The following is a 24,750-nucleotide window of genomic DNA, read 5'->3' as shown; positions in this document are numbered from 1 at the left end:
TGGAAGTCCACTGTTTTATAAACATGAAAAATATGGATGTTTTCGTGACATGATCTGAATCTTCAGTGGACTGAGTTTGTATGGAGAATTGAGAGAGGCATGAAATTAGCTAGCCTCCAAGCACGCCATGAAGCTAAAGGTGATTCCTTAAGAGTGAAGTAAAATTCACTGCTAAAACTATATTTTGACACTAAGGCTCATGTACAATGCTGTCTGAGTAAATCTAAGTAGTAGATGAATGAACAAGAAAAGGGTGTGCACTGTCTATGAGTCTTTAATCCACCTGCATTTAGTAAAGCACTTATTTAGAGTCCCATTAGAGCTTAGAGCTTTCCAGGTATTAAATCCTAAAATTGAAGTCCTAAAGATTTAGGTATATGATGGAACTCTTGTTTAATACTTTGTTTCTGTATATCATTGTCATAATGTGCCTTTTAAACCTTTGACACCAGGAGTAATTCAACTTTAATAAAACGGCAAGTGATACATTGAAGACTGTATTTCCGTAATATTCGGTAATATTCAATGCCAAAATCTTTTGATCCACAATCCATGAGCTCATTTAAAATATTATATTAGAAAAGCTGAGTAATTCAAAGATGCAAGTGAATATGAGAACTGTGTGCATTGTCTATGCATTCAAATAAAGCCTTCCATGTCCTATCATTTAAAATATTTACGCATTCATTTAATATTTATTCTACATTTAATTATCATTCTGTGCCTCTTTTTTTTTTTAACTCATGCAACTGCTAAGCAACTCCAGGTGTTCAGAAATCTCTGACTGGCACCGTATCTGCAATGACGAACAGGATAACACGGGAACTCCTAATATAGTTCATGCCCTACCTACAGTATAACAGAGTCCAACACATTCTCTTGTAATGCCATATTCAGATCCTTTTCCCAGAGTGACCATGAAGACTCAGTAGAAACCGTTTTGCTTATTTTTAATAAGTTTTGAAATTGCTCCTTTTAACAAGACACTTCAAGAGCAAGAAGAGGAACTCAGACATATCGCTCAGGTCTGAATAATATAAAAGTCTAATATAAAAGTAACACAAGATTTGGGAAAGTTTAAAAACTTTCCTGGAGCTCCTCAAAAGTGGCAAACTTTCCACTGATAAATGCCTGACATCTTAGACAGGCCAAGGTCTTTCCAGTGTCCAAAGCACTTCTTACTTAAAGAAGGAGAAAATACGAAATTCAGGGCAATAGGAGCTAAAAACGGAAATATGTCTGAGATTAAGAAGTAAACTTATTTGAGACCAGATTTTCAATGAATGACTAACAGCTGGACTGTCAGAAACTTTCTGCAGGGTAAAAGGGACACGCAAGTGAAAAGAAACAGGCTTAATGGAAGTAGCCTCAGTTTGGACTCTGCTTAGCACGCCCTGTGTGTTCCTCTGCATACACAGCATGACCAATCTAATAATCCTATAGTATTAGCAGCCCAACCTTAGGTTAAAAAAAAATCATCAGCAAGGAGTGTACGTTCAATGCAATGTGGCTTCTTTGGCGTTTAGGCATTCTCATGAAGAACACACTGTGGCTGCTTTGCATTTGTTTTGATTTTCCTGAAGGTCAAAATGAATGGAAAAAAAATAAATAAAACAACACAATGTGTGAGGTCCAGCATGGACTTATTTCCTTGAAGAACATTTTAGAGGGCGAACTTCTCACAAGAACATGTTCAACTCATTTGACAGTAAGGGTGCATCTGAGTCAAATTTAGCTGGATTGTTCGGTATATGATGTATGATTGTGGGCATGTTTTTTCATTTTTTAATAGCGATTCACTATATACTGACTGGAGCACAGATAATAGCACAGTAAATGGACAACAGTTGGTTTTGAGAGAATGATAGGACAGAGGAAATGAATATAGAAACATCGGTATTGGGGTACAATCTACAGACGTGGATAAATTTGTTGGTACCCTTCCACAAAAAAAGAAGAACCTACAATTTTCTCTGGAATAACTTAAATCTGAGAAAAGTAATTAGCATCCATCATTGTTTATTCCATATTTAATAAAAATCAGACTTTACGTTATTAAAATACAGAATATTTTACTTAATTAAACAAATGAAAATGGCATGGACAAAATTGATGGTACCCATAATGTAATATTTTTTTGTACAACCTTTAGAGGCAATCACTGCAAACAAGTGATTTCTGTCGCTCTCAGTGAGACTTCTGCACCTGTCAACAGGTAGTTTGGCCCACTCTTCCTGAGCAAACTGCTCCACTTGTCTCAGGTTTGAAGGGTGCCTTCTCCAGACTGCATGTTTCAGCTCTTTCCAAAGATGTTCGATTGGGATTCAAATCAGGGCTCATAGAAGGCCACTCTAAAACAGTCCAATGTTTAGTTCTTGGGTGCTTTTAGCCGTGTGTTTTGGTTCATTTTCCTGTTGGAGGACCCATGACCTGCAACTGAGACAGAGCTTTCGAATACCATGTAGTAGGTTTCGCTCCAGAATTTCTTGATAGTCTTGAGATTTCATTGGGTCCTGCAGAGATTCAAGGCACCCCGTGCCAGATGCAGCAAGCAGCCTCAAAACATAACCGAGCCTCCTCCATGTTTCACAGTAGGTATGGTGTTCTTTTCTTTGAAAGCTTAATTTTTTCGTGTGTGGACACAGAGCTGATGTGACTTCCCAGAAAGCTCCAGTTTTGTCTCATCTGTTCAAAGGACATTTTCCAGAAGCATTGAGGCTTGTCAATATGCATCTTAGCAAATTCCAGTCTTGCTTTTTTATGTTTTTCTTTCAACAGTGGAGTCCTCCTGGGACTTCTGCCATTGAGCCCACTGTTGCTCAGAAAGCGACAGAGGGTGCAATCATAAACTGATGTGCCTTCACCTTGGAGTTCAGCTTGTATCTCTTTGGAAGTTTTCCTTGGCTCTTTGTCTACCATTCGCACTATCCTTCTGTTCAATCTGGGGTTGATTTTCCTCTTGCAAACGTGTCCAGGGAGGTTGGCTACAGTCCCATGGACCTTAAACTTCTTAATAATATTTGCAACTGTAGAACATCAAGCGGCTTGGAGATGGTCTTATAGCCTTTACCTTTAACATGTTTGTCTATAACTGTCTTTCTGATCTCCTCAGACAACTCTCTCCTTTGCTTTTTCTGATCCATGTTAAGTCTGGTACACACGATGATACCAACCAACAGCGTGTCTACTTTTCTCCATTTAAATAGGCTGAATGACTGATTACAAGATTGAAGACTAATTTAAGAAAAAAGTTGGTTTGAAATATCATTATTTATATCATCCAATTATTTATCATCTTTTCTAGAGGTACCAACAAATTTATCCAGGCCATTTTAGAATGTCTTTGTATTATAAGCAATCGTTTATTTCTTTTCACGTTATTTGCTTTACTCTATAACATACCAAAGGCATGCAGGTATAAATAATGCTTTATAATTTAATCACTTTTAAGGAGGAATAAAGCACTGTTTCAGTGAACTGTAAGGGTACCAACAAATTTGTCCACGTCTGTATATATTGTGTACTGTATATCATCATCTTTGTAAGAGTGGTGGCAATCAACTAGTATTTGAGGGGAATGTGCACCCTCTTGTGGCAATAAAATCTCATTGTGAATGAATCCCTGAGTACCTCAAAAACAAACAGCAGTAATATTGTGTAAACTGTAAATAAATATGTACCTGACTAGTTACAGACATTATTCATAATGAACAGATAACGTGATCTAAACAAATACTGATACGGATAGGAGGTGCACTTATTTTTTGAAAAGCTTGCCAAAAAGGTTCACAGAACAACAAAAATGATGTGAGCGGGAGGTTTTTATGTTCGTGTGGGTGCCATGGAGTCAAGTACTGTGGACATACAGCATCCATTCATTCATCCTTAGTAACTGCCTGGTCAGGATTATTGTGGTTTAAATGCAGCTGCTAGTTTGTATATATTTAGGAAAACATGGAAACAACTAAATTTGCGCACATCTGTAGATGAGAGCAAGTATGGACTCGAGTGATGTAGCTGAGGTCGAGGAACTGTCAGAGCCAGAATGCACACACCATGCTGACAGTGCTTCTGGGATTTTTTCCAGTGTTTTCCAGTGTTTCCTGGGGGACGTAGACACCCCTCTCCCTCTCAGGCCATGCCCACTTCAAGTTTAGATAATAAAAAAAAAACAAATGCAAATACATCTGGAGCACAAACAGATAAAGATACAGCCACAGATACAAATATTTTGAGCACAACACAGATACAGATTCCGATACTGATTCAATTACGGATACAGAAACCTGTATTTGGAGCATTGAATAGATACAGGTTTTTTTTGTGATTGTTGCAGCCAAAAATGCTTGATTTTGCTGCTGCTTTTTAAAAAATTTGCGATGTCATTTGCTGAGTTTTTTTGTGCTTTTTTTGCATAAATTTTTGAAATTACATGAAATTGTTTTAAATGGCTTTTCGCAGTGATGTTTGTTGGTAAATGAGACCTTTTAGCTGTACTCATGTTTGACAAACATGAATCGAAAAGGACTTTGACTAAATGCGCGTTGTGATGATGTCACATGACGCATCTTGGCCCAAATCTGTGGAAAATCTTCTGTATTTTTAAAAAGAGCAATATCCTGCGAATATTGCAGCGTTCGCTTGAGTCGCAAAATCCTGGAGGGACCGGATAGTGGCGTTATTCTTATTCAGGTCCAACTCTGGGTTTAATGGTCCACTTACGAGCAGAAATTTCAGCCTTAATAGTCAAGTTACTCACGCTAGAATGTCTCATTGTGAACACACTCAACATTGTTACCATGTGCATGGTGTGTCTTGGCAACAGGTTGGCAGAGTGAGACATGGAGTCACGCAGCCAGGTAGCGTTCAATCTTCTTTTAATAACCTATCCTTTTTTTAGTCAAAATGTTTTTAAAGTTCATTTTCATTTGGCATGTCAGCCTCATATTTTGCAGGAAAACAGTGACCCACTGCACAGCTTAAAACGTGTCCATGTCAGCGAACTTTATCTTGCAAGAAGGTAATACTTCTGTCAGATGTGTATGTTTTTGAAAACCATGACAGTATACACTCTTTTAAAAAAAAACAACAAAAAACAACAACAACAACAAAAAAAACGTTTACAATCTAGTACACTGAAAACATAAAGTCACATAAAGAGACATAGAAATGATTCCAAGTAGAAATGTTAACCAGCAAGACCACCCTGGAGAAACCCTGATTTCTAAGGTCATGACTAGGTTCAACATTGAACATCAGTGGAATATTAGCTTCAACTTTGTAATATTGTTTTATTCCTCTCGCAGGCAGCTCACAGATGTTCCAGATTTGTCCAGATTCACCCAACTGAGATACATCTGGCTTAATAATAACAGGGTGGGGTTCGTGATATTCGTAATGTCAATAATTCAGTTGAAGATTAGATTCCACACAACACATGTCATGTTTTTGTATAATTATACTTTTCCTGAAGGGCATTCAAATCTAATTTCTCTCTTCCCAGATCAGGCTCATTCATGGACCTGTGTTTCACTGCTGTTTAGCAGAGCTGTACCTCCAAAACAATGAGATCAGCTCAATCACAGGTATTTCTCAAGCATAACATTCTACACGTGAATGCCCTGGTTCCCTGCTTTGATCCTAAGCTCAGTTAGGTATCTGTGTTGAATTTTGCATGTTTTTCCCATGTCTTGGGGTTTCTCCAGGTGTTTCAGTTTCCTCCTACTATCCAAAAACAGAGAGCTAGGTGGATTGGCTACACTAAGTTGCCCCTAGGTGTGAGTGAATGGTGTAGTGCTGTACACGGTGTATTTCTGCCTCTTGCCCAGTGTTCCCGGGATTCCAGATCCATGACAACCAGGATCTAAGTGCTAACTGGGAAGGAATGACTGTTTCTGGTAGCATCATCATTTCACACAGAATACTTTTTAGCAATACATGAAAATGTTGCATTAATATGATATTTTTATTATGTACATTCTTTACTGTAGTCCATCTGATGATAATGTGTCAGCTCTCCTCTAACCCATCTATAATGTTAAAGGCCCATCAAAGGATCAGCTCATTATTTTGGTGGTGGATCATTTTTTAGCACAGCAGCAGCAGTGACATTTGTGAGTGTATAAGGCACAGCAATGTTACTGTGTTTGCTAGTTTTTTAAAATAATTTTTTACTTTGTACACATACTGGCTATCTTCCTAGCAGGTCCATCCTTGTTGGTCATTTTCTAAGTGCACAATTAGAGATTGAAGCTGATCGTTTCCTCAACACAGTCTGTGGTAGTGTGTTAATTAGGGTGACCATATTCTGGTTTTCCGAAAAGAGCACGTTGTTTGTTGTTGTTGTTATTGTTGTTTGTTTGTGTGTGTGTGTGGTGGGGGGGGGGGGGGGGGCGTGTGTTGGGGTCCTTAATAGTGTTCAAAACAGAGTTATTGTTGAATACAGACTTTAATACACTGAAAAAGACACACTATTAGCATCACATAAATATATATAAAATTGGTTTCACTCTGCCAACGTTTTACATTTTTTCCTACATTCTTTTGAATGTCCATGGAATAAAATTAAATATTAGAGGCCACAAGTGAACCTTCTGCCATCATTTACACATTTGAATGACCATGTAATACGAAGCAATGTGATACCATGAAATTAAAAATGACCTTATTGGCCATGGGCATTTTTTCGACTCAGGACCTTCACTCGTCCTCTGAGAGTAGGCTAATGGTTGAGAGGCAGGAATTTGGCAAATAGTTGCTGCAAGACTTTTATATTCGACCAATTGGTGAGCAAGAAGGCGGGAATTACAGATAGGGGTTAAAGAAACGCAAATTTGCGCACACATGATTCAGTATTAGACCATAAACGCATCACAATGAAACTAAATTCTCAAATTTAGAAATGCCGGCCGGACGCTTTTTTAAGGTCCTAAAAAGAGGACATGTCCGAGAAAAAGAGGACGTATGGTCACCCTAGTGTTAATCTTCAATTAGCCAATGATCTGTTGGTTTCTGACCACAGCACTGCTACTAGCCAGATATTTGTGGTTGTTTCCCAACCCAACCGTGACACTGATGACTTTAAAAATCTGAGCAACACTGCCGAATCTGGTACACTGAATCCAGTGCCACACACACACTGCCATGTCAGGGTCACTGCTGAATTGAGATTGATTCACCACCCATATAATATCTGGTAAGCAGTGGTCCAATGATGGTGCTCTTCCATTGATCATTGATAAAGGGAGTAGAGTGGGATTGACACACTGTGTGTAGAAATAACTGGGCTAGATTCAGCAACTATACACCTATAAAGAGCAGATAAAATGAGCTTGACTACAGACTAAGCTAAATGTACCTAAAGAACTAGCAACTAATAAAGTCTGCCTGTCTGTCTGTCTGTTTATCTGTGCACCTACAGGGGCTCTGAGGCACTTGAGCTGTCTGCGAGTGCTGCAGCTTCACAATAACCACCTGTTTAATCTGGAAGAAACCGTGGCTGAACTGAGAAACATGCAGCAACTCCAAACACTCAGTGAGTCCCCATAAACTTGACACAAAATTGATCCAAGCTACATGTTTCCTACATAACTAGTCTCCAAGTTATTTTCAAAAGGATTTTTTTAGTTTTGTGTTAACATTTTGGGGCAGCACAGTGGTGCAGCAGGTAGTGTTACTGCCTCACAGCTCCAGGGTCCCTGGTTCAATCTTGAGCTCGGGTTTCACAATGTTCTCTGTGTGGGTTTAGTCTGGGTTCTCTGGTTTCCTCACTAGAACATGCCAGTAGGTGGACTGCCTATGTTAAACCGCCCCTAGGTGTAAATGAGTGTGGGAATGTGTGTTATGGATGGCTCCCTATCCTATAAATGAATAAACATTTTGTATGCAACCACTCCTAAAATCTACATAAATGAAGTGATGAGTAATATTACAATGTTGCAACATTTCAGATTTGTTCCTGAATCCCTTTACACAAGACCCCCTGTATTGGGAATACACAGTCCATCGCTTGCCATCTGTTCAATTATTAGACAGAAAAGGTAATTGAGTACTGACTTTTCAGCTACACTATATGGCCAAAAGTATGTGGACACCTGAACATCACATTCATATGTGGTTCTTCCACAAACTGTTGCAAGCACACAATTGTAAAGGATGTCTTTGTATGCTGTAGCATTACAATTTCCCTTCACGTGAGCGAAGAGGCCCAAACCTGTTCCGGCACAACAATGCCCATGTGCACAAAGCGAGCTCCATGAAGGCATGGTGTGCCAAGGCTGGAGTGGAAGAACTGGAGTGTCGTGCACAGAGCCCTGACCTCAACCCCATTTAACACCTTTGGGATGAACTGGAATGTTGACTGACCCCCAGGCCTCCTCCCCCAACATCAGCACCTGACCTCACTAATGCTCTTGAGGCTGAATGAACACAAAACCCCACAGCCAAGCTCCAAATTCTAATGGAAAGCCTTCCCAGAAGAGTGGAGGTTATTATAACAAAATCTGGAACGGGATGTTCAACAAGCACATGGGTATGGTTGGTCAGGCGTCCACATACTTTTGGCCAACATACATATTGCATACATCATGTTTAGGAATTGTTTTAATAACTATTTGACCAGCTGGTGAGTGAACGATGTAATCCATTGATAGAGGTGAGACAGGAGGACAGGAGACGTGCCTTTAAACTCTTCAGTCCTGAGAGACAGACAATTCATGACAGACTCGCCTTCGGCAGACGAGCACTGGCGGAAAAGACAATGACTCAAGAGACACAGCGAGGTATTAAAACTGTACTGAAACACTACAGAATAAAATAAATAAATAACACGTAGCATATCCATCACAAAGTGTGAATATGACTGTATGTGTACAGTCAACTCCAGAATTATTGGCACCTTTAATGAAAATTGTTGCCTGACACAATTGTACCAGGAACACAAACTACTGTGTTAGTGTAAGTATTGTGCTGAGAATGATCCATCATCCAAATAAGATGTATAACATTAGCACTATTATAGTATTCTCCCTCCACTTACAGATAGGGTTTAGGCTGACAAATCAGTAATTATATACAAAGTGCATCCCTCTTGTAGGTCATTAATATGGCTGGCTCCATTTTTTCCTGTTGCCATTTACCCCTTATAGCTTTTAAAAATGAACCATTCTTTAAAATTTTCACTGAATCTATGAAAACATGCATTTAACTATTTAAAAATAAATGTGTTAACCAATATCAGGCAATATATATTTTCTATGCAACCTTTTACTGTTAAATAAGCAACAGGGTTGCATTTATTAGCGTAGAATGATCAAATACACCAAATTTGAGTCGAGTAATATCCATGCTAATGGCGCGAGGACATTAGGAACATTCTATTGATTTACTTACAATGAATATTTTTGAACTGAATAATTTAATTTCAGTCTATAAGTTGGTTAACAAGGATGTACGTGCAAGGTGACCAATCAGTAAATATCACAGTATCATTGAAAATAATGAAAAAAGAGAGACAGACTTTTTTTTCTTCCCATGATCTTCAGGAAATCTGGATGACTCGCCTTCCTGTTCAAAATGTAACGTGAAAATGTTCAGCTAAAGGTTGAACGATGTAAAATGTACGTTTTTCGTAACCTACAATGCATGAGTTATGAAAAATTACATTTCAAGCACGTGATGTTAAATAGATTCATGCAACGTTACAATGAAGTGTTATCATGGGCTGGAACAGGCAAAAATGGGCTATAGCTAGGTTTTATTGTTTTTGGTTATATATCTGAAATATGTACATTGTGTGTTGTTGTGAAGGACACTTGACCCGTGTTTTAAAATGTGTTTGAGCTTTACTTTATGAATGTAATTATAAATGTAATATCAGTGGGACATAAATGGCACCTCAGTGACTGAATCACCTTTGAATAAAACAGCATTAGTCCCATAATGCTACACTGTCCCGAGACTTCCACCGTATACATGACCGTGAATGCGTTTGGTTCAAATGTTTATTAACATTGAAAAATACAGGTTGTATCTGCCTCATACCAAGTCGCAATATTACGGACATGGACACTGACGTGACTAAAGTCATATTTTACTGTATACTGTGCGATTGTCTGTAACTGAAGTAATGTTCATGTATCCTTTCCTGATGCACTTAACTCCTTTGCCATTTATTCCAGGTCAGTGGAGCTCCAAAACAAAACGCACAAAGTAAGTACATCTACGGCAAAGACATAAAGGGGAGGTCTCCACCCTGAACACACAATATGAAACATTTGAATATTTTTATAGGCAATTATTTGTGATGATTGATTCTGGTGCTAATTTGTTGTTTGGTGCTGTATTTTCATTATTCCCTGTAGGAGTTAATATTGTGTGTGATTCTGATGTCACAAGGGAACATTACTAGCACAGTTACAATGGTGAGAAGGGAATAAATAAATAAATAAAAAAACACACTCAGATATAAGGGATAACAGTCAGGTTTCACTGTTGGCTCCGAGAAGCACAAGAGCTTCTTTTCTCACTCACCATATTAATGGGGAATCCAATGGAGATGTAGTGGAGACAGCAAATGCTGGACTCAAAGATGCAGAATGCAATGGAGAAGAATCGTGCAGAGACTCAGCTCGGCTACTTAGTGATCTAAGAGAGAGCATACAGATGAGGTGACACAGCTGGACAGACTAAGGGAATAAAGCGCTGCTGCACCATTCTCTTTATGCAGAGATAAAGCAAGGTATTTTGGTATTTTCAGATGCCCATTTGATGAGATCAAGGACCTCTGTGAGCGCAGGGCCATGCAGAGATCCATCATGCAGTTCTCTACTCTGGACTGGAGCAGCGTGAGAAGAGCTCAGCAGCAACCCCTGGAGGAGCAGAGTTCAATTGCAGCCAAGATCCTTACTGTCAAATTCAGATAATACACTCGACTTCCAAGTGTGGTTTCTTTACCTCCATCTCAAACCTAGTAAACGCAAATAAGCAGTTTTAATTCATTATTCAGGTCAGTGTGTTACCTGTTTCCCTGCATCTTAGTTATGGGAAGTTGGCACACTAAATTTTAACATTCAAATATGTGACTCCATTTCAAATGGACTTTATTTCTTATGAGGTTCCTAAAAAAGCAGACACCAACTCAGAGTGACGTATTCTTAAGTCTGCTGTAGACTGTATTAATGATTTTCATCCCCAGTCACAACTACAGACTTGCCAACATCATTTAAGGCATAGGCTTCAACATCTTTATCCTCTATGCAACATCACATAGCAACATAAGGTTTAACTTAAGACTTACGGTCATAAATATATGCTCTCTATACCAAATCTAATTTTGATACATGATCACATAACGCTAGCTATAAAAGAACAAACAGTACAGTAAAATGTGTCGCATGTTGAAGGAAAGCCTGTGCATGTGTTGAAAGCTCTGTTAGCTTTTCCATCAGATCTCATTCTCCAAAAACTCCTCCTCTGACAGTAACCTTCAGAAGGTCCCCAGATTTTGGACAACGTGGACGTCAGAGTGTTCTGGCTGAGGCAGGGTGTGACGGTGATTAATGGAAATGATTCAGGGCTAAATGTCGCCTCTGTTTAACCCGCATGACTCAGTCTGAAGTTATCTGAATGGGGTCGGTGCTCTTGGTTTCTATTTGAACATCTGATGTGCTGCTAACTTCACTCTGCTCGAGAGAAAGATTTTCCATGCTGCTACTCGTCTCTTCCAGTGCTTTCTTCTCCTCGGATTCTGTAGAAAATACAAGCCCAGATCATCATCATCATCATAATAATAATAATAATAATAATAATAATAATAATGGCTGGCACTTGTACTGGAGTCGTATGCTTTTCATATAGATTTTTTATAATGTGACAGCAAAAGTACTGGCAGGGCTCTGCCTTGAAGTGGTTAAATCAAAGGAACATATTAAAAGCCACAGGCGGAGAATACCTTTGGCCTGTTTCTCTAGTCGCTTGGCTGATTCAGCCTCATGCTTCTGCCTCTGCTCCTGGAGTTTCTTGCAGATCTTCTTGTGGGTGAACCAGTGCAGCTTCTGGCAATCTTGGTTACAGTAAATAACCTGAGATACATCAGTGACCCATTATTAGCCATATTTGTGTGTATATATATTATATATATAAAATTTAAACACTATACTATTATCACAAAACAAAATCTGACAACACAACATAATAACAATCAAATCTAAACCATACAATAGAATTTAGGAAAACAGTAGTAGAAATGTTTCCTTACAGAGGAATTATTGGACTATCAAATTGTTAATAACAGAATAAAGTTAAGCTTAAGGTGTGCCTGATGACTTTCTGGAGGGTTTAAATACGAGGTGTGTTTAAAATTTAATTCCCATTGAAGTGCATTAAATGCTGTTGCTGTTTAAAGTGCATTTAAACAAATGATACAGAAAGCGATCACGCCCACATCTTAAAAGCTTTACATGATTTACAGAAATAAGACCTTATTACTATCGTGACGTATCCAACACGTTTAATAATGAAGAAAAATAACGGCCAACTACTTCTCAACCCCCACAGCTAGATGTGCTGCAGCTTAACAATCATTCATGTATTTCAGATCAATACATCAGTTCCTGTTGCAGTTTTTCTGTACGGCAGTAGAAACTGAATTTCCACCTTGTCTAATCACGTGAGGAAACATTTCCGTTGTTGTTTCTTTCAATTTTCTCGCGTTGTTGGGGGTGTGGTTTGTGTTGTGGAAGTTTTGTAGTTTTATGTCTCTCTTGGTCACCTTAATTTAGACCCATAATATGATAAAATGTTAATTTTGTCTCCAGCAGCTTATTTCTCACCACATGACTCTGATAAAAATTATTTTAAATAATGGAATTTACAGAATATGACACTATATAATTTTTTTCCCTTACCCAACAAGCAGGAAAACGTGTTGTCAATGTTTGTAAAATCTTCTTGACAACTGCCTACACTATCTAACATCTCAGAGTGCTACACTTTTTCCACATTAAATGCCCAAGCTGAAAACCTGCCTTCTGACACCAATACTCAACATGGATTGAGCAGAAGGAACAATAATGTTACCATTTTGCAGATGGAGCACCTCTTCTCTGCCCCCTTCTCCCCACACGTGGTGCAGAACTCAGCATCCATGAAGCCCACCTGTCCTGTGATGGCTTGGGTGAGCACTGACAAAGCTGTGGGGTCATTGCCCTGGGGGAAAAATAGTGTAAAAATACTTTTTCTTTTTTTTTTGTATTATTTTACTGCACCCATCATGATAACCATCTACTGTAGTGTTGCACCAAAACACAACATGCACCACTTTAAATTGTCTCTCCATAGAGGTAGGGAAAGAATTTTTTTTTAAATCACAAGCTGTTTATTTTATATGCATATATCCCACATCATTCCATTTGCTTTTGTTTCAGTTGTATGAAAGGTCCATATGGTTAAATATAACGTATTGAGGGAGAAAAACGTTGAATTAGAATAACAGTCTGCAATTCAATTTCAAGCTATTCTCAGAAGCAGAATCATCGCTATTACTTACTATTTCCACAGGAGCTATACTTCTGACAAGCTGCTGGAGTAAAGTAGCGTCGCAGTAAGGAAATTTCCGGATGCATTCCCGAATAAATTTTTCCTGGAACACCGGGAAGCAGTCACTGTCTCGTCCCTTTAGTAGACTGAAAAGAAAAAGATATGTTTAAAGAGAGGTTTATGAAACCTTTTCCACTGGCAAGGTGCAGTTCAGTTCCAAGGACATCTGAGCATCAATTCTGTCACCATGGCAACTCAAGCAAGACATGACCATTAGTCACAGAGGTATAGACAGTGTGCTAAAATTATTGTCAGAAACAATAAAATAAACCAAAGTAGCCATTTTAATGCTATGAACTGATTCTGAAGGATGTAAATGTGTATATTACATATAAATAAATACTTTTTACACCATTCATTAGTAAACTACCAATTATATAATGTAACGGTTCAACTGCAAAGCTGGTGGAAACGTGAGCTGGGTCTTAAAACAGTTCACTGTTCAACATCAGCATTGCGCCATTATTATTGTTGAGGTACAATCCGATTTCCACAATTCTGTGGTTAATATTTAGAGCTAAAATAACAAATCAGCACCCATTTTGACAAGATCCAAGATCAACGATCAGTGACCAACGCATTTTGTTTACTGGAGTCAGTAAAGCCCTAAAGCAACTAAAATACTGTACCTCTTAAGGAGGCCGTCCAGTTTATCCTCCCGGTCTTTGAGGAAAGAGCCACATTTCTGCAGGACACAACTGATGTAGTGCATCTTCATGGCCAGCACCTCGTTCATGTCCTGCTGCTTTACGCACTTCTCGCAGATCAGCTCCATCACTTTACGACATTTCTCAAGAGCCTCTGCATCCATGAGTAGAGGATTTTCCTTCACCAGCATCACCATCTGAAGGAGGAGGAGAGCATGTTTAAGACAAGACCTTGGCAGTCACGTCAACCAGTGCAAAAACAGCTTTCAATAAACTAAATGATGTGCACAGTTCAACATAAAATGGTTTTCTAAACATGATCAAATCAAGAGCCAAGTCATGATGTATGTGAATCAAAGCATATATTTCATTAATAACTACCTTGACAGGATTAAGATTTGTGCTCATGATAATTTTGTGTAAAGGTCCAGCCAGTTTAGGAGGCAGTTTTGGCTCCTTCTCCAAGCCCTGGGGTTTTGTGTAGTAGTCAAGTCTCTTCCGGGAGAAGAAGTTATTGATAACGGTCACACAGTCATGCTGCCCTGGAGAGAGAACAGACAACGAGAGAACACTCCTATAGTCTCTTCATCTCGCCGTACAATAAATAAGCTTCTTATATAGCTTCTGTACAAAACCATTTTCACAGAAAACATGCCAGAGCCGACAGCCAACATCGAATCATTTTGTGATTAAAAAATAAAAAAATAAATAAATAAATAAAAAGACATTCTCAGCTTATTACAACTGTTAGTGGAAACTGCAAAACAGTGACTAGGATCTATACTGCTTTATGCTTACACGCTGCAACCATAAAACATAGAATAAAGAGCTAAAAGTAGTAACATCACGCTGCAATTCTATTTAAGCAGTGCCGATTAGCAATATTTGCACTCGTCAAAGGCATTGCATTAAACAATGCCATAAAACAGTGCTACTATTCCCCTTTATTCACTGTGACCACTAAGCATAGATGATGTATGATATGACCTCACACACGCACTTTAAAAATGTCTATAAAAGAAAAGAAGAAAGAAAAGAAAGCACCATAACAACACACAACAACAGAAAAACATGGAGGACCAAACCTGCAGAAATGATATATTATATAGTGCTCCGGAGAGTTCATTTCCCCTTCAGCACACATGCGTGAAATCATAACACATTTCACGTGTTAGTTTATAGTGTTATGACCTACTTTCCATCAGTGTAAGGTATGTTTCACAATGTTTGTTAGATAATTTGCAATTAAATACAGGCTTTAAAGTATAGAATGTACTGTTTTTAGAGGTTTTACTGCTCAGTCGCATCAAGTTTAACCAATGTGTAACGGTTAGAACTGTAAACGTCTAACCCTTGCTGCAAGTTATAAAAACATTTCATCTTGCATGCAATTGTTGTCTATGGAAATATCTTTGTGCTTGTGTAGATACTGTAGGATTTAGCTGCAGGCTCAAACATGTACTTGCAAAAATAACTGACAGTCAGTCATTTTTAGGCTGTTCATTAGAATACTCTGTAATAATTAGTAAAGCTGCACAGATACTAAATTTGTCAGCCGATACCGATAACCGATTATTCAGAGTGATATCGGTCGATACCGATACGATAGTTTTGCCTTTTATTCCTTCTTTTAAATGAATAATAATTAATTCCACAATTCTGAAAGAAATGCAAATAAAAACTTTATTCTCTCCATTTCAACAAGTTGTTTCACAGTAACTGGTCTCAAACAGAAAACACATTGCTCACATTAACATTCACACATTAACTAAATTCTGAAGATTAAAGTAAGATTTCTTAACTTATTAAATGTTATTAATTAATTTTAACAGAATTAATTGACTTAATTCTATAAAACCTCCCGTTTGGCTTCACATTCACTCACCACTAACAAAAGCATTTCTACTTCATAATTGAACATCAAACTATCAAAATATAGTCCTAATATATTTTTGGGGGGGTTGGGGTATAATTGGCCCTGATCATCGGATGCTTTTAAACTATCGGCCTATAGCGGGAAAAATAGCCTTTATCGGCCGATACACCGGTGCATCTCTAATGATTAGTATTTAAAACATTTTAGTACCTCCCTAAGCAGCACCAGCTTCTCAAATGTGCCTATGGAAAACATGGGTCTGAAGTTAAATAAATAAATAAATAAATAAATAAATAAATAAATAACTTAGTCGATGTATAAAGTTATCAGCTTTGAGCAATATTAATGGTTTTGTGAGCTCACCTACAAAAGCAGCCATTTGTGCTGCTGTTCTGCCCACAGAGTTCACCACATCCGTCTCTGCTCCAGCGTCTAACATCATCCAGGTGATATCTGTTTTCCCTGAAACACAAACGAGTGACAAGAAAGCAGCAATGTTAAAATGACAAACTTCCAAAGCGTATGATGTTGACCTGGGATTGAAGTAACAGTCATAAAAGTAAAGGACTGAATATCCTAGCGTGTGCCGAGACCTACCCGACAGTCCTGCGAACATGAGAGCGGTGTAGCCGTGCTCGTGCTCATTGCAGTTGACGTCTGCGCCGTGTTGCAGCAGCAGCTTACACATGTCTGCCTTGCCCTTATACGCAGCATGCATGAGAGGAGTCATGCCATACTGAGGAAAGATTCCCCCCAAAAAAACACAGCGGGTTTGATATTAATCAATCCAAAATACACGGACTCATTAAGAGATGCAAGAGATGTATTGAGAGAACGATTAGTAAAAAATATATCGGCAAGCACAGTAAATAAGTGAAATAAATGAAAAAACCCATAATGCTTAAAGCCTTAAGGTGCACTTTTGAACAAGAAACTGCCACAAACAAATATAGACGAAGCAATCAATCTGATTTAGGACAACAGCTGCTGTGGAAGCCAAGTGTCCCTGACATCTGATTTTGGCCGGTTGGACGATGCAACGATCCGCCTCGGTCTTCGACTGACATGATGGGATTGATTATTACACCAGGACAAAACTGTCAACACTTGGTTTCATTTGGGTATTTCTTCTTCTCCTTCTTTATTATTAAACCACAAAAACATGTTTTAAATAGAAAGGTGTAATCGGTGCACTTACCTCATCCAGGCAGTTGACTCTGACATCTTTAGAGCCCAGCAGTCTTGAGGCTTCCTGTACATTTCCTACACAGAACAGTTCAGCCACATTACTTACTTCACATGCCAGTGCTGTTAAACATTATTACATGGAATTAAACATGCCATGTATTTCTACTTTTAATATAGATATAAAATATATACACATGTTTAACAATGATGTACATCCAATCATCACCATGACTGACAAACCAAACAAGCCTTTGTTTCAATGCTGTCTCATTCCTTATATTTTATTAAGGTGTTAATAGAGCACAAATCTCAACTATCACTAAAGGGGTCAACAACAGGTTGCTGCCTAGCTGGAATAGCTCACTGGCTAATTCTTAATCTCACTGTTGGTTAAACATTGGAAGCATTTGAAATAATATATCAATGAGTTAACAAACTGCAGCACGTTTTAATAACTATTCGTGTGAAATCAAACAAACTGCCGCCATATATCATATATCTGATTAAAAATGTTATTAGCATCCAATCAATTAAAACTAAATTAGCTGGCTAGCATGCTAACCGTTAGCTAGCTGTTACCTGCAGCAATAACCTCCAGTAGCTCCTTTTCAGTGTTGGTCAAATCTCCTTTCTTTATAACAGACATATTGATATAAAGTTAACTCGGCCGTTTCAATCTGAAAATCCTACATAAATAACTTTGCTGTAGTGGCCTTAGCGGTCTCTAGTGAATATCAGACAATATGCAAGAAGTGCAGCTGCAGCGTGCGGGCTTTACCAAAGCTGTCAAGTGGGCTGTACCATGTGTACACTAAAGAGGGGTGTATCGTGCCACTTTCAGCTGTAAATAACCAATTGCAGCGTTCACTGGTGATACTTTTTGCATTCAAATATATACGAAAATGGCACTTATTTGTAATATAAACGTAGTTGCGCCATAAAAAAATAGATTAAGTAATATTATAAAATAGCTATGCAGTGGAGATCCTCTGTTGTAGTGGTTTAGGCCACCGAAGTCTAGAAAATTCATCCCAGACTCCCAGATTTATCAGCAGGAGTTCTCTTTTCGCTTCATAAAGACATATTATTTAAATATACGTTTGTTCATTATACTGGGATTGTAAGAACATTGCTTTAATTGATTACATTTTTTTAAAGCTACATTTTAAAAATGTAAACATTAAAAATTCATAATAAGTTTAAAGTACATCCTCTAATTAAAAACCTCGTCAGCTCTTTATACACTGTTAGGTTTTTTTTTAACAGTATTTGTTTGTTTGTTTGTTTGTTTGTTTGTTTATCAGGGTTGCCGGCTTTGAATAGAGGTTTTGAATCCAAACTGACTACAAACCACCATAAACTGAGAAAAGCACAAGGTTATTTTTGCTACCAATGCAGAATATTTATGGTTTTACCAATTTGTCTGACACGATCTGGCAAACCTGGTAGAAATCGTTATTATTATTATTATTATTATTATTATTATTATTATTATTATTATTATTAATTCAGTGTACTTAACTAGTTATTAACAGTTATTAATTAAGCCCTGTCATTAGTAGACGCCACACTAAATAACAATAATGTGATGTACTTCAGCAAGATGTTATGATCTAAATCGTTGTAATGACGTTGTAAATATATATTTACAACGTCATTTCTACTGACAATGGTTGCCCGAAACCCCCACCCATAAGTAATGCACCTTTTGAGCTATGGTTATTTGCATAACGTTGAGGAAGTGACCAATCATCACGCTCCGTCTGCGCAGGTGCGCCATGGGTAAAGCGCAGTAAGTTACCTTTCGCTTTTCTCCGTTCTCTTTACCTGGAACAACAGCAGGAGCTCAACAGAAACAGCAGAACTACACTTTTAAAATGGCGTGTGGTGGATTTGTTTGTTCGAAATATACTCTTTTAGCGTTGAACATTCTTTATATGGTAAGTATTAAATGCGCAAATAACATGCTTTTCTGGAAAGGTGTTGTTTACTTATGAGGTGCGTTTTTGGATTGAATTTGAAAGGCATCCAGGTTTCTAGGAGCTGCCTAGATATGGACTTTATACGTGTTTCTGATAGATCTTTGGACTTCCCATGTATTGTAGTATTTTTTTTATGATGATGATGATTTATGCTAGAATATGCATTCATGCCCATTTAATGTACTGATGCTGAAGATAAAATAATAATTAATAAACAAGTATTGCTTGTGTGAAGTGAGGTTCAGCAGTTTAAAGCAGTTATTTTATGCCATACTTGAGTACATGGCAACACTTTGCCTTATTTCCACTTATTGTAATTGGTATATTGTATTCTTTTTTAACTTTTATTCTATTTTTAATCATACTTTCTTTTTTAAAATCATATTCGTGTGTGTGTGTTGTATATTTTGTGCCTTATAATGTTGCGTGTCATTTCACCAGAAGCATGTCTTGACATAATGTACAAATTATCGATAAACTTTGATGACTAATAATAATAATAATAATAAGAGGAAGAAGAAGAAAGATAATAATAATAATAATAATAATAATAAAAGTGATGGTGTCTCTGTAACCCTATGCAGTTGGTGAGTTTGCTGTTAATAGCAGGAGCAGCCTGGGGAAAATGGGTCGATTTGTTCTCCAGCTTTCGTGTGGTCGCTGCCATCATCGCAGTGGGTGTTTTTCTCTTCTTCGTAGCAATGCTGGGTCTGTGTGGCGCTATGAAGCATCACCAAGTCCTCTTGTTCTTTGTATCCTTCAGAATCTGCTCCTTTTAAAAGAATTTTTACCCAACCTTACCGTCTTCATCTTCTATCACACACCCTTATAAAAACTTCCACATTTTTCACAGGGGGCCACGGTGGCTTTTGGTTAGCATGTATGCCTCTCATCTCCAGATTTGGGGGCTCCAATCCCGCTTGGAGTCTGCATGTTCTCCTCGTGCTTTGGGGGTTTCCTCTGAGTACTCCGGTTTTCTCCCCCAGTCCAAAGACATGCGTTGTAGGCTGATTGGCATTTCCAAATTGTTCGTAGTGTGTGAATGTGTGTGTGATTGTGCCCTGCGATGGGTTGGCACACCGTCCAGGGTGTCCCTCACCTTGTGCCCCGAGTCTCCTGGGATGGGCTCCAGGATCCCCGTGACCCTGTGTAGGATAAACGGTACAGAAAATGTATGGATGTTTATATTGAGTCTTTCACAAGGTTAATGTTAATGGTATCCAATCTAGTTCATTTGTGTGGCTTTTATAAGTGTGAACATCCTTAACTTTAGACAGTACATGGTTATCCTTCTCATGGTGTTCATTGTGCAGTTCTCAATATCATGCGCAAGCCTGGCTATCAATAAGGATCAACAGGTAAACTGATGGCTGGATTACTTTTCGAGCTTCAATCTCGATGTTTTTTTTGTCTGACTGATTTAATACAGCTCTATCTTCTACATTTCCACATTTTGGGCATTAAAGTACTTTACAAGGTGTCTTCTCCTGCAGAAATTACTCATGGAGATCGGATGGAATAAGTCTGAGGCCGTGCAGATGGAATTGGAGAAATCCTTGGACTGCTGTGGTTTCTCTGAGGTCATCTACAATGGAACATGCGAAGCTGTAGGTGTAGCCTGGTTTTATTTATAAAGTCAGCTTGAGGAAGCTGCTGCCATAATGTGCATCAAGTTGGCTTTTTACATTTTGTAATTGTTTACATTTTTTTGGATATATGTGCTTAAAATTATATTTTAAATTAAATAAGTTTGCTTATCGTAGCACATACAGTACTGTGCAAGAGTCTTCAAAGATGCCTTCAAAAATAATGAAATTAAATGTTTCTCCATTAAAATAAATACTGTAAAGAACAGTAAACAGTAGTAAATGAAACAAAAGCAATATTTGGTGCGACACCTCTTGGCTTTTTAAAAAAAAAAAAAAAAAGTAGTCTCAGGTACAATTAATGCAGTTTTATATGGAAATGAGCTGTAAGTTTTATTGAGCATCTTGCAAAACCAACTACGGTTCGTCTGGACACTTCGATTGTCACAATCGCTTCTTATTTCTGCAGCAAAATCCAGCAGCCTTCATTGTGTTTTTTTTTTTTGTCTGAAAAGTGTCTCTTACGTAATATACTGCTTTCTTTAATAACATACAAAAAATGTTCTGTAACATTTAATTTTCTGCTGGAAAACAAATGTTTGGGAATCTAAAATGATTTTATACGGACCCGATAATGTAGAAGTCATAAAATAAAAACATTAAAACTATAAGTTTGTACTAAAATAAATAGGGTGCCTAAAACTTTTGCACAGTACTGTACATTCACATGCATCGTAATAAATGGTTCAGTAAGGAATAAAACAGGGCAGGGAAATCATTAATGACGTGATCTTGTGATGTGGCGTAATCTGACATGAACTGCAAAGTTCATATACCACAGCACCAGCAATCGACACAGTGTCCGTTTACAGTTATGTTAAAAGTTTTGAAACAAGTTCACTCCGGTTATCGCTTACTGTACATTACAGCAGCCATTCCCTCACTAGTCTCTCTTTTTTCTCTCTATTAACATGACTATGTTACTGAAATGCCTTAAAGCATAAAGTCAAGAAAACTGAAAGTTACAAATTTATCCCCGTATGTACCAAAGTGCTGAAACTGGAAATGCTAACTAAAAGTCTCCTCACTGAAAACCTCACCATATCAATGACTACACACATTTTTTAAATCCGTTTATGTGGAACATGTGCCATACAAGTCCCTGTGTAAGCTGTTACTATAGCGCCAAGAATGTATTTAGACCGAGCACATTAATATAAACCTTGCAGCTGGAACTATTGTCAGAGCTGCTGTTATAGAAAATGAATCAATCTTCTAACCAATCAGAATTGAGGATTCAGCAGCACTGTGGTACAATACTTTTTTTTTTTTGGTATTATGTGCTTTTCTCACTATATTGCTTTAGTGTTATTTGCCTTCCTTTGCCTACAGAACTGTATTTTAGCTCAAAATTGCGAGCCTTGTTCAGGAAAAATTCAGGTGTATGCTGATGATGTACTGCACTTTGTGGGAGGAACGAGTTTGTTCTTCAGTTTCACAGAGGTGAGTCACGGCATCCTTGTTATTCTGCATGCATGGCCTTTCAAATAATGGGTTTTAGTTTACATGCTTATTACTGTATAACATGTGCATTGCTTTTCCATTAATCAAGTGTGATTTGAATAGGAAATAACTTTTTTTTTATTCATATTTTGCCTCATTGTTTATTACAAGTTTCTAACCACATAATATTTTATGCTTTATTTCAACAATTTATTTCTTTTTGTCATTTCAGATTCTGGGTGTTTGGTTAACATACAGATATAGGAATCTGAAAGAACCTCGTTTAAATCCTCATGCGTTCCTTTAAGAAGGTTCTTGTTTTCAGTTTGTACATATAAGTAAGCTGCTGCTCAGTATTTTATAATCACAGAGCAAATTGCTATTTTACAGTGCTTGACTCCTATGCTGATATTTTACATGAACTGTCGCCAACCACCCCCCCCAAAAAAAAAAACAACTAAATGGATTTTTTAGTGTGGTTAAACTGAATACTGAGTAGCTATTGTTTTTGCATTAGGCTTACATTATATTGTTGGAAATGTAACTCGTAATTAATATGCTTAACTATGTTTAACTGAAAAATATTTTGTAAGTCGTAAGGCATATCAGTGAATTAGGTTAAGATTAAGTAGCTAAAAACTATTACAATAATAATTACAAACTTGGAAAAGTGTGCGTTAGACAAATAGTGTTGTGGTATGGACACTCTGTAAAAAGACACACACCAAGAAAGGAGGTGTTAAACTGGACTGACCTGATAAACTAGTGAAACACCAAACTAATAATAACCATTAATGAAAGTATAGTACACTTTATTTCTTTGTAAACTAAAACCAAATGGAAAAACAAGGTTGTTTTTATGTCTTTTGTGATAATTGAAAGTGGAAACTGCTGATTTACTTGGCTAAGTTAGCACGCAGGTATTTGACCTCAGCCCAGAGACACACCATCAGTGGCCACGTGGTTGCACTCTGAACAGGACACGACCAGGAACTGTTACGTCATTCATTTGGATACGGCTGAGCCACCGCACGGAGATCTTACCCAACCAGATAAACACAGATGACTGCTGAATGTGTCTACTGTGCTTTCTATGAAGTAATGTTTATTGCCATCAGGGAGGAGGAAATGAGCTTTTTATAGGTAGAACTATAGGAATGCCTAATAAGCTGTGGGGTAAAAAAAAAAAAAAAAAAAACCTCAGAATTAATTATGAGTTGTGATACACGTATACTGCCAACTGCTGTTTAAAATACATTAGCTATATGTAATGTCATATCAGGCTGCACACACTGCTTCACTGCGGTTTTAAAATGTGTATAGTAGTCAGTTTTGGGAGACTTCTATGTTTACCTGTATAGTATTATACATAATGTAGTGTCCACTCTGAACAGAGAAGCAATAAAATGTCTTACAAATTTATTCTTCGATTACTTTGTGTGTATCAGTCACTTCTGAATTACACTCATTTTGAACAATGACTCGTCTGACTACTTATTTATATTCTGACTATTCTTTTTTTTTTTTGTATTGATTCGGCTAAATAGTACATCATCAGTGACTCCAAAGGACTTTTATTCACACTTTTACTTACTTTTTCAAATATCATTCCAGTATTCCAACAGCTGTGCTTGAACTATTATAGTAAACTATATACTGTATATAATGGAAACTTTTTTTTTAGATACACACTACATGGCCAAAAGTATGTGGACACTTGACCATCACACCCATATGTGGTTCTTCCCCAAACTTTTGCCACACGATTGAAAGGACGCAACTGTATAGAATGTCTCTGTATGCTATAGCAATAAAATGAAATGAAAAAAAAGACGCCCAAACCTGTTCCAGCATGATGCTGCCCCTGTGCAATAAGTGAGGTTTATAAAGACATGGTTTGCAAAAGGTTAGAGTGGAAGAATTCGAGTGTCCTGCACAGAGCCCTGACCTCAACCCCACCGAACACCTTTGGGATGAACTGGAACGCTGACAGCAAACCAGGGTCTTCTCACGCAACATCAGTGCCTGACCTCACCTGACCATGCACCTGTGGCTGAATGAACACAAATCCCCACAGCCACACCCTAAAATCTAGTGGAAATCTTCCCAAAAGGGTGGAGGTTATTATAACAGCAATAATATGGGGACTAAAATGGGCTGTTCAACAAGCACATATGGGAGTGATGTTCAGGTGTCCACATAGTTTTGCCTATATGGTGTGTATATATATATTTTTTTTTTATATTTTCTCTCTCATGTTTTCTTGTATTTAATTTATATATATATATATATTAAACATTTTTTTTTACAGACCACATAAAATAACCCCCAAGACAAAAATACATTCTTTCACCACAGACATTTCCACACTT

General features: G+C 37.7%; 3 protein-coding genes across 6 annotated transcripts; 2 read left to right on the top strand and 1 right to left on the bottom strand.

The window, feature by feature from the left end:
- Positions 1 to 4,841: 4,841 nt before the first annotated feature.
- LOC128621744 (leucine-rich repeat-containing protein 72) lies at positions 4,842 to 10,922 on the top strand. Its single transcript, XM_053647703.1, has 8 exons — positions 4,842 to 4,859; positions 4,956 to 5,020; positions 5,307 to 5,376; positions 5,504 to 5,585; positions 7,421 to 7,534; positions 7,950 to 8,039; positions 10,179 to 10,209; positions 10,757 to 10,922. The coding sequence occupies exons 1-8, from the start codon at positions 4,842 to 4,844 to the stop codon at positions 10,920 to 10,922; spliced, it is 636 nt and encodes a 211-aa protein (XP_053503678.1).
- Positions 7,658 to 18,142, bottom strand: ankmy2a (ankyrin repeat and MYND domain containing 2a). Of its 4 annotated transcripts, XR_008388295.1 has the most exons (12): positions 17,887 to 18,142; positions 17,318 to 17,382; positions 16,717 to 16,855; positions 16,483 to 16,581; positions 14,625 to 14,785; positions 14,226 to 14,440; positions 13,547 to 13,682; positions 13,078 to 13,206; positions 11,951 to 12,080; positions 10,782 to 11,746; positions 10,531 to 10,644; positions 7,658 to 9,564 (listed from the first exon to the last, which is right to left on the bottom strand). XR_008388295.1 is itself a non-coding variant. In XM_053647547.1 (10 exons), the coding sequence occupies exons 1-10, from the start codon at positions 17,951 to 17,953 to the stop codon at positions 11,607 to 11,609; spliced, it is 1,281 nt and encodes a 426-aa protein (XP_053503522.1). In that variant the 5' UTR covers positions 17,954 to 18,142; the 3' UTR covers positions 9,574 to 11,606. The 4 variants fall into 4 exon arrangements, 1 of the variants encoding a protein (XP_053503522.1); XR_008388294.1 differs by having other exon boundaries at positions 10,531 to 11,746; XR_008388296.1 differs by lacking the exon at positions 7,658 to 9,564 and adding an exon at positions 9,574 to 10,252 and having other exon boundaries at positions 10,531 to 11,746.
- An 855-nt stretch (positions 18,143 to 18,997) lies between these two features.
- tspan13a (tetraspanin 13a) lies at positions 18,998 to 23,808 on the top strand. The gene is made up of 6 exons (XM_053646782.1): positions 18,998 to 19,247; positions 19,874 to 20,041; positions 20,567 to 20,647; positions 20,783 to 20,896; positions 22,268 to 22,378; positions 22,611 to 23,808. The coding sequence occupies exons 1-6, from the start codon at positions 19,185 to 19,187 to the stop codon at positions 22,683 to 22,685; spliced, it is 612 nt and encodes a 203-aa protein (XP_053502757.1). The 5' UTR covers positions 18,998 to 19,184; the 3' UTR covers positions 22,686 to 23,808.
- The last annotated feature ends 942 nt before the right edge of the window (positions 23,809 to 24,750 follow it).

The sequence above is a fragment of the Ictalurus furcatus genome, chromosome 17, assembly GCF_023375685.1.
Source record: "Ictalurus furcatus strain D&B chromosome 17, Billie_1.0, whole genome shotgun sequence".
Lineage (NCBI taxonomy): Eukaryota > Metazoa > Chordata > Actinopteri > Siluriformes > Ictaluridae > Ictalurus > Ictalurus furcatus.
This window is presented reverse-complemented; position numbering and strand designations above follow the sequence as displayed.

Bases quoted from the DNA above. Each gene is read 5' to 3' on its own strand.
- tspan13a (XM_053646782.1), top strand. From the start codon at position 19,185: ATGGCGTGTGGTGGATTTGTTTGTTCGAAATATACTCTTTTAGCGTTG. The intron at 20,042-20,566 runs GTATCCTTCAGA...AACTTTAGACAG, and splicing joins ACCAAGTCCTCTTGTTCTTT to TACATGGTTATCCTTCTCAT. The intron at 20,897-22,267 runs GTAGGTGTAGCC...CTTTGCCTACAG, and splicing joins ACAATGGAACATGCGAAGCT to AACTGTATTTTAGCTCAAAA.
- LOC128621744 (XM_053647703.1), top strand. The intron at 5,021-5,306 runs GTAATACTTCTG...TTCCTCTCGCAG, and splicing joins GAACTTTATCTTGCAAGAAG to GCAGCTCACAGATGTTCCAG. The intron at 7,535-7,949 runs GTGAGTCCCCAT...GCAACATTTCAG, and splicing joins GCAGCAACTCCAAACACTCA to ATTTGTTCCTGAATCCCTTT.
- ankmy2a (XM_053647547.1), bottom strand. From the start codon at position 17,953: ATGTCTGTTATAAAGAAAGGAGATTTGACCAACACTGAAAAGGAGCTA. The intron at 14,786-16,482 runs GTGAGCTCACAA...TTCTCTCTCCAG, and splicing joins ACAAATGGCTGCTTTTGTAG to GGCAGCATGACTGTGTGACC. The intron at 11,747-11,950 runs GTATTCTCCGCC...TATTTTCTACAG, and splicing joins ACTAGAGAAACAGGCCAAAG to AATCCGAGGAGAAGAAAGCA.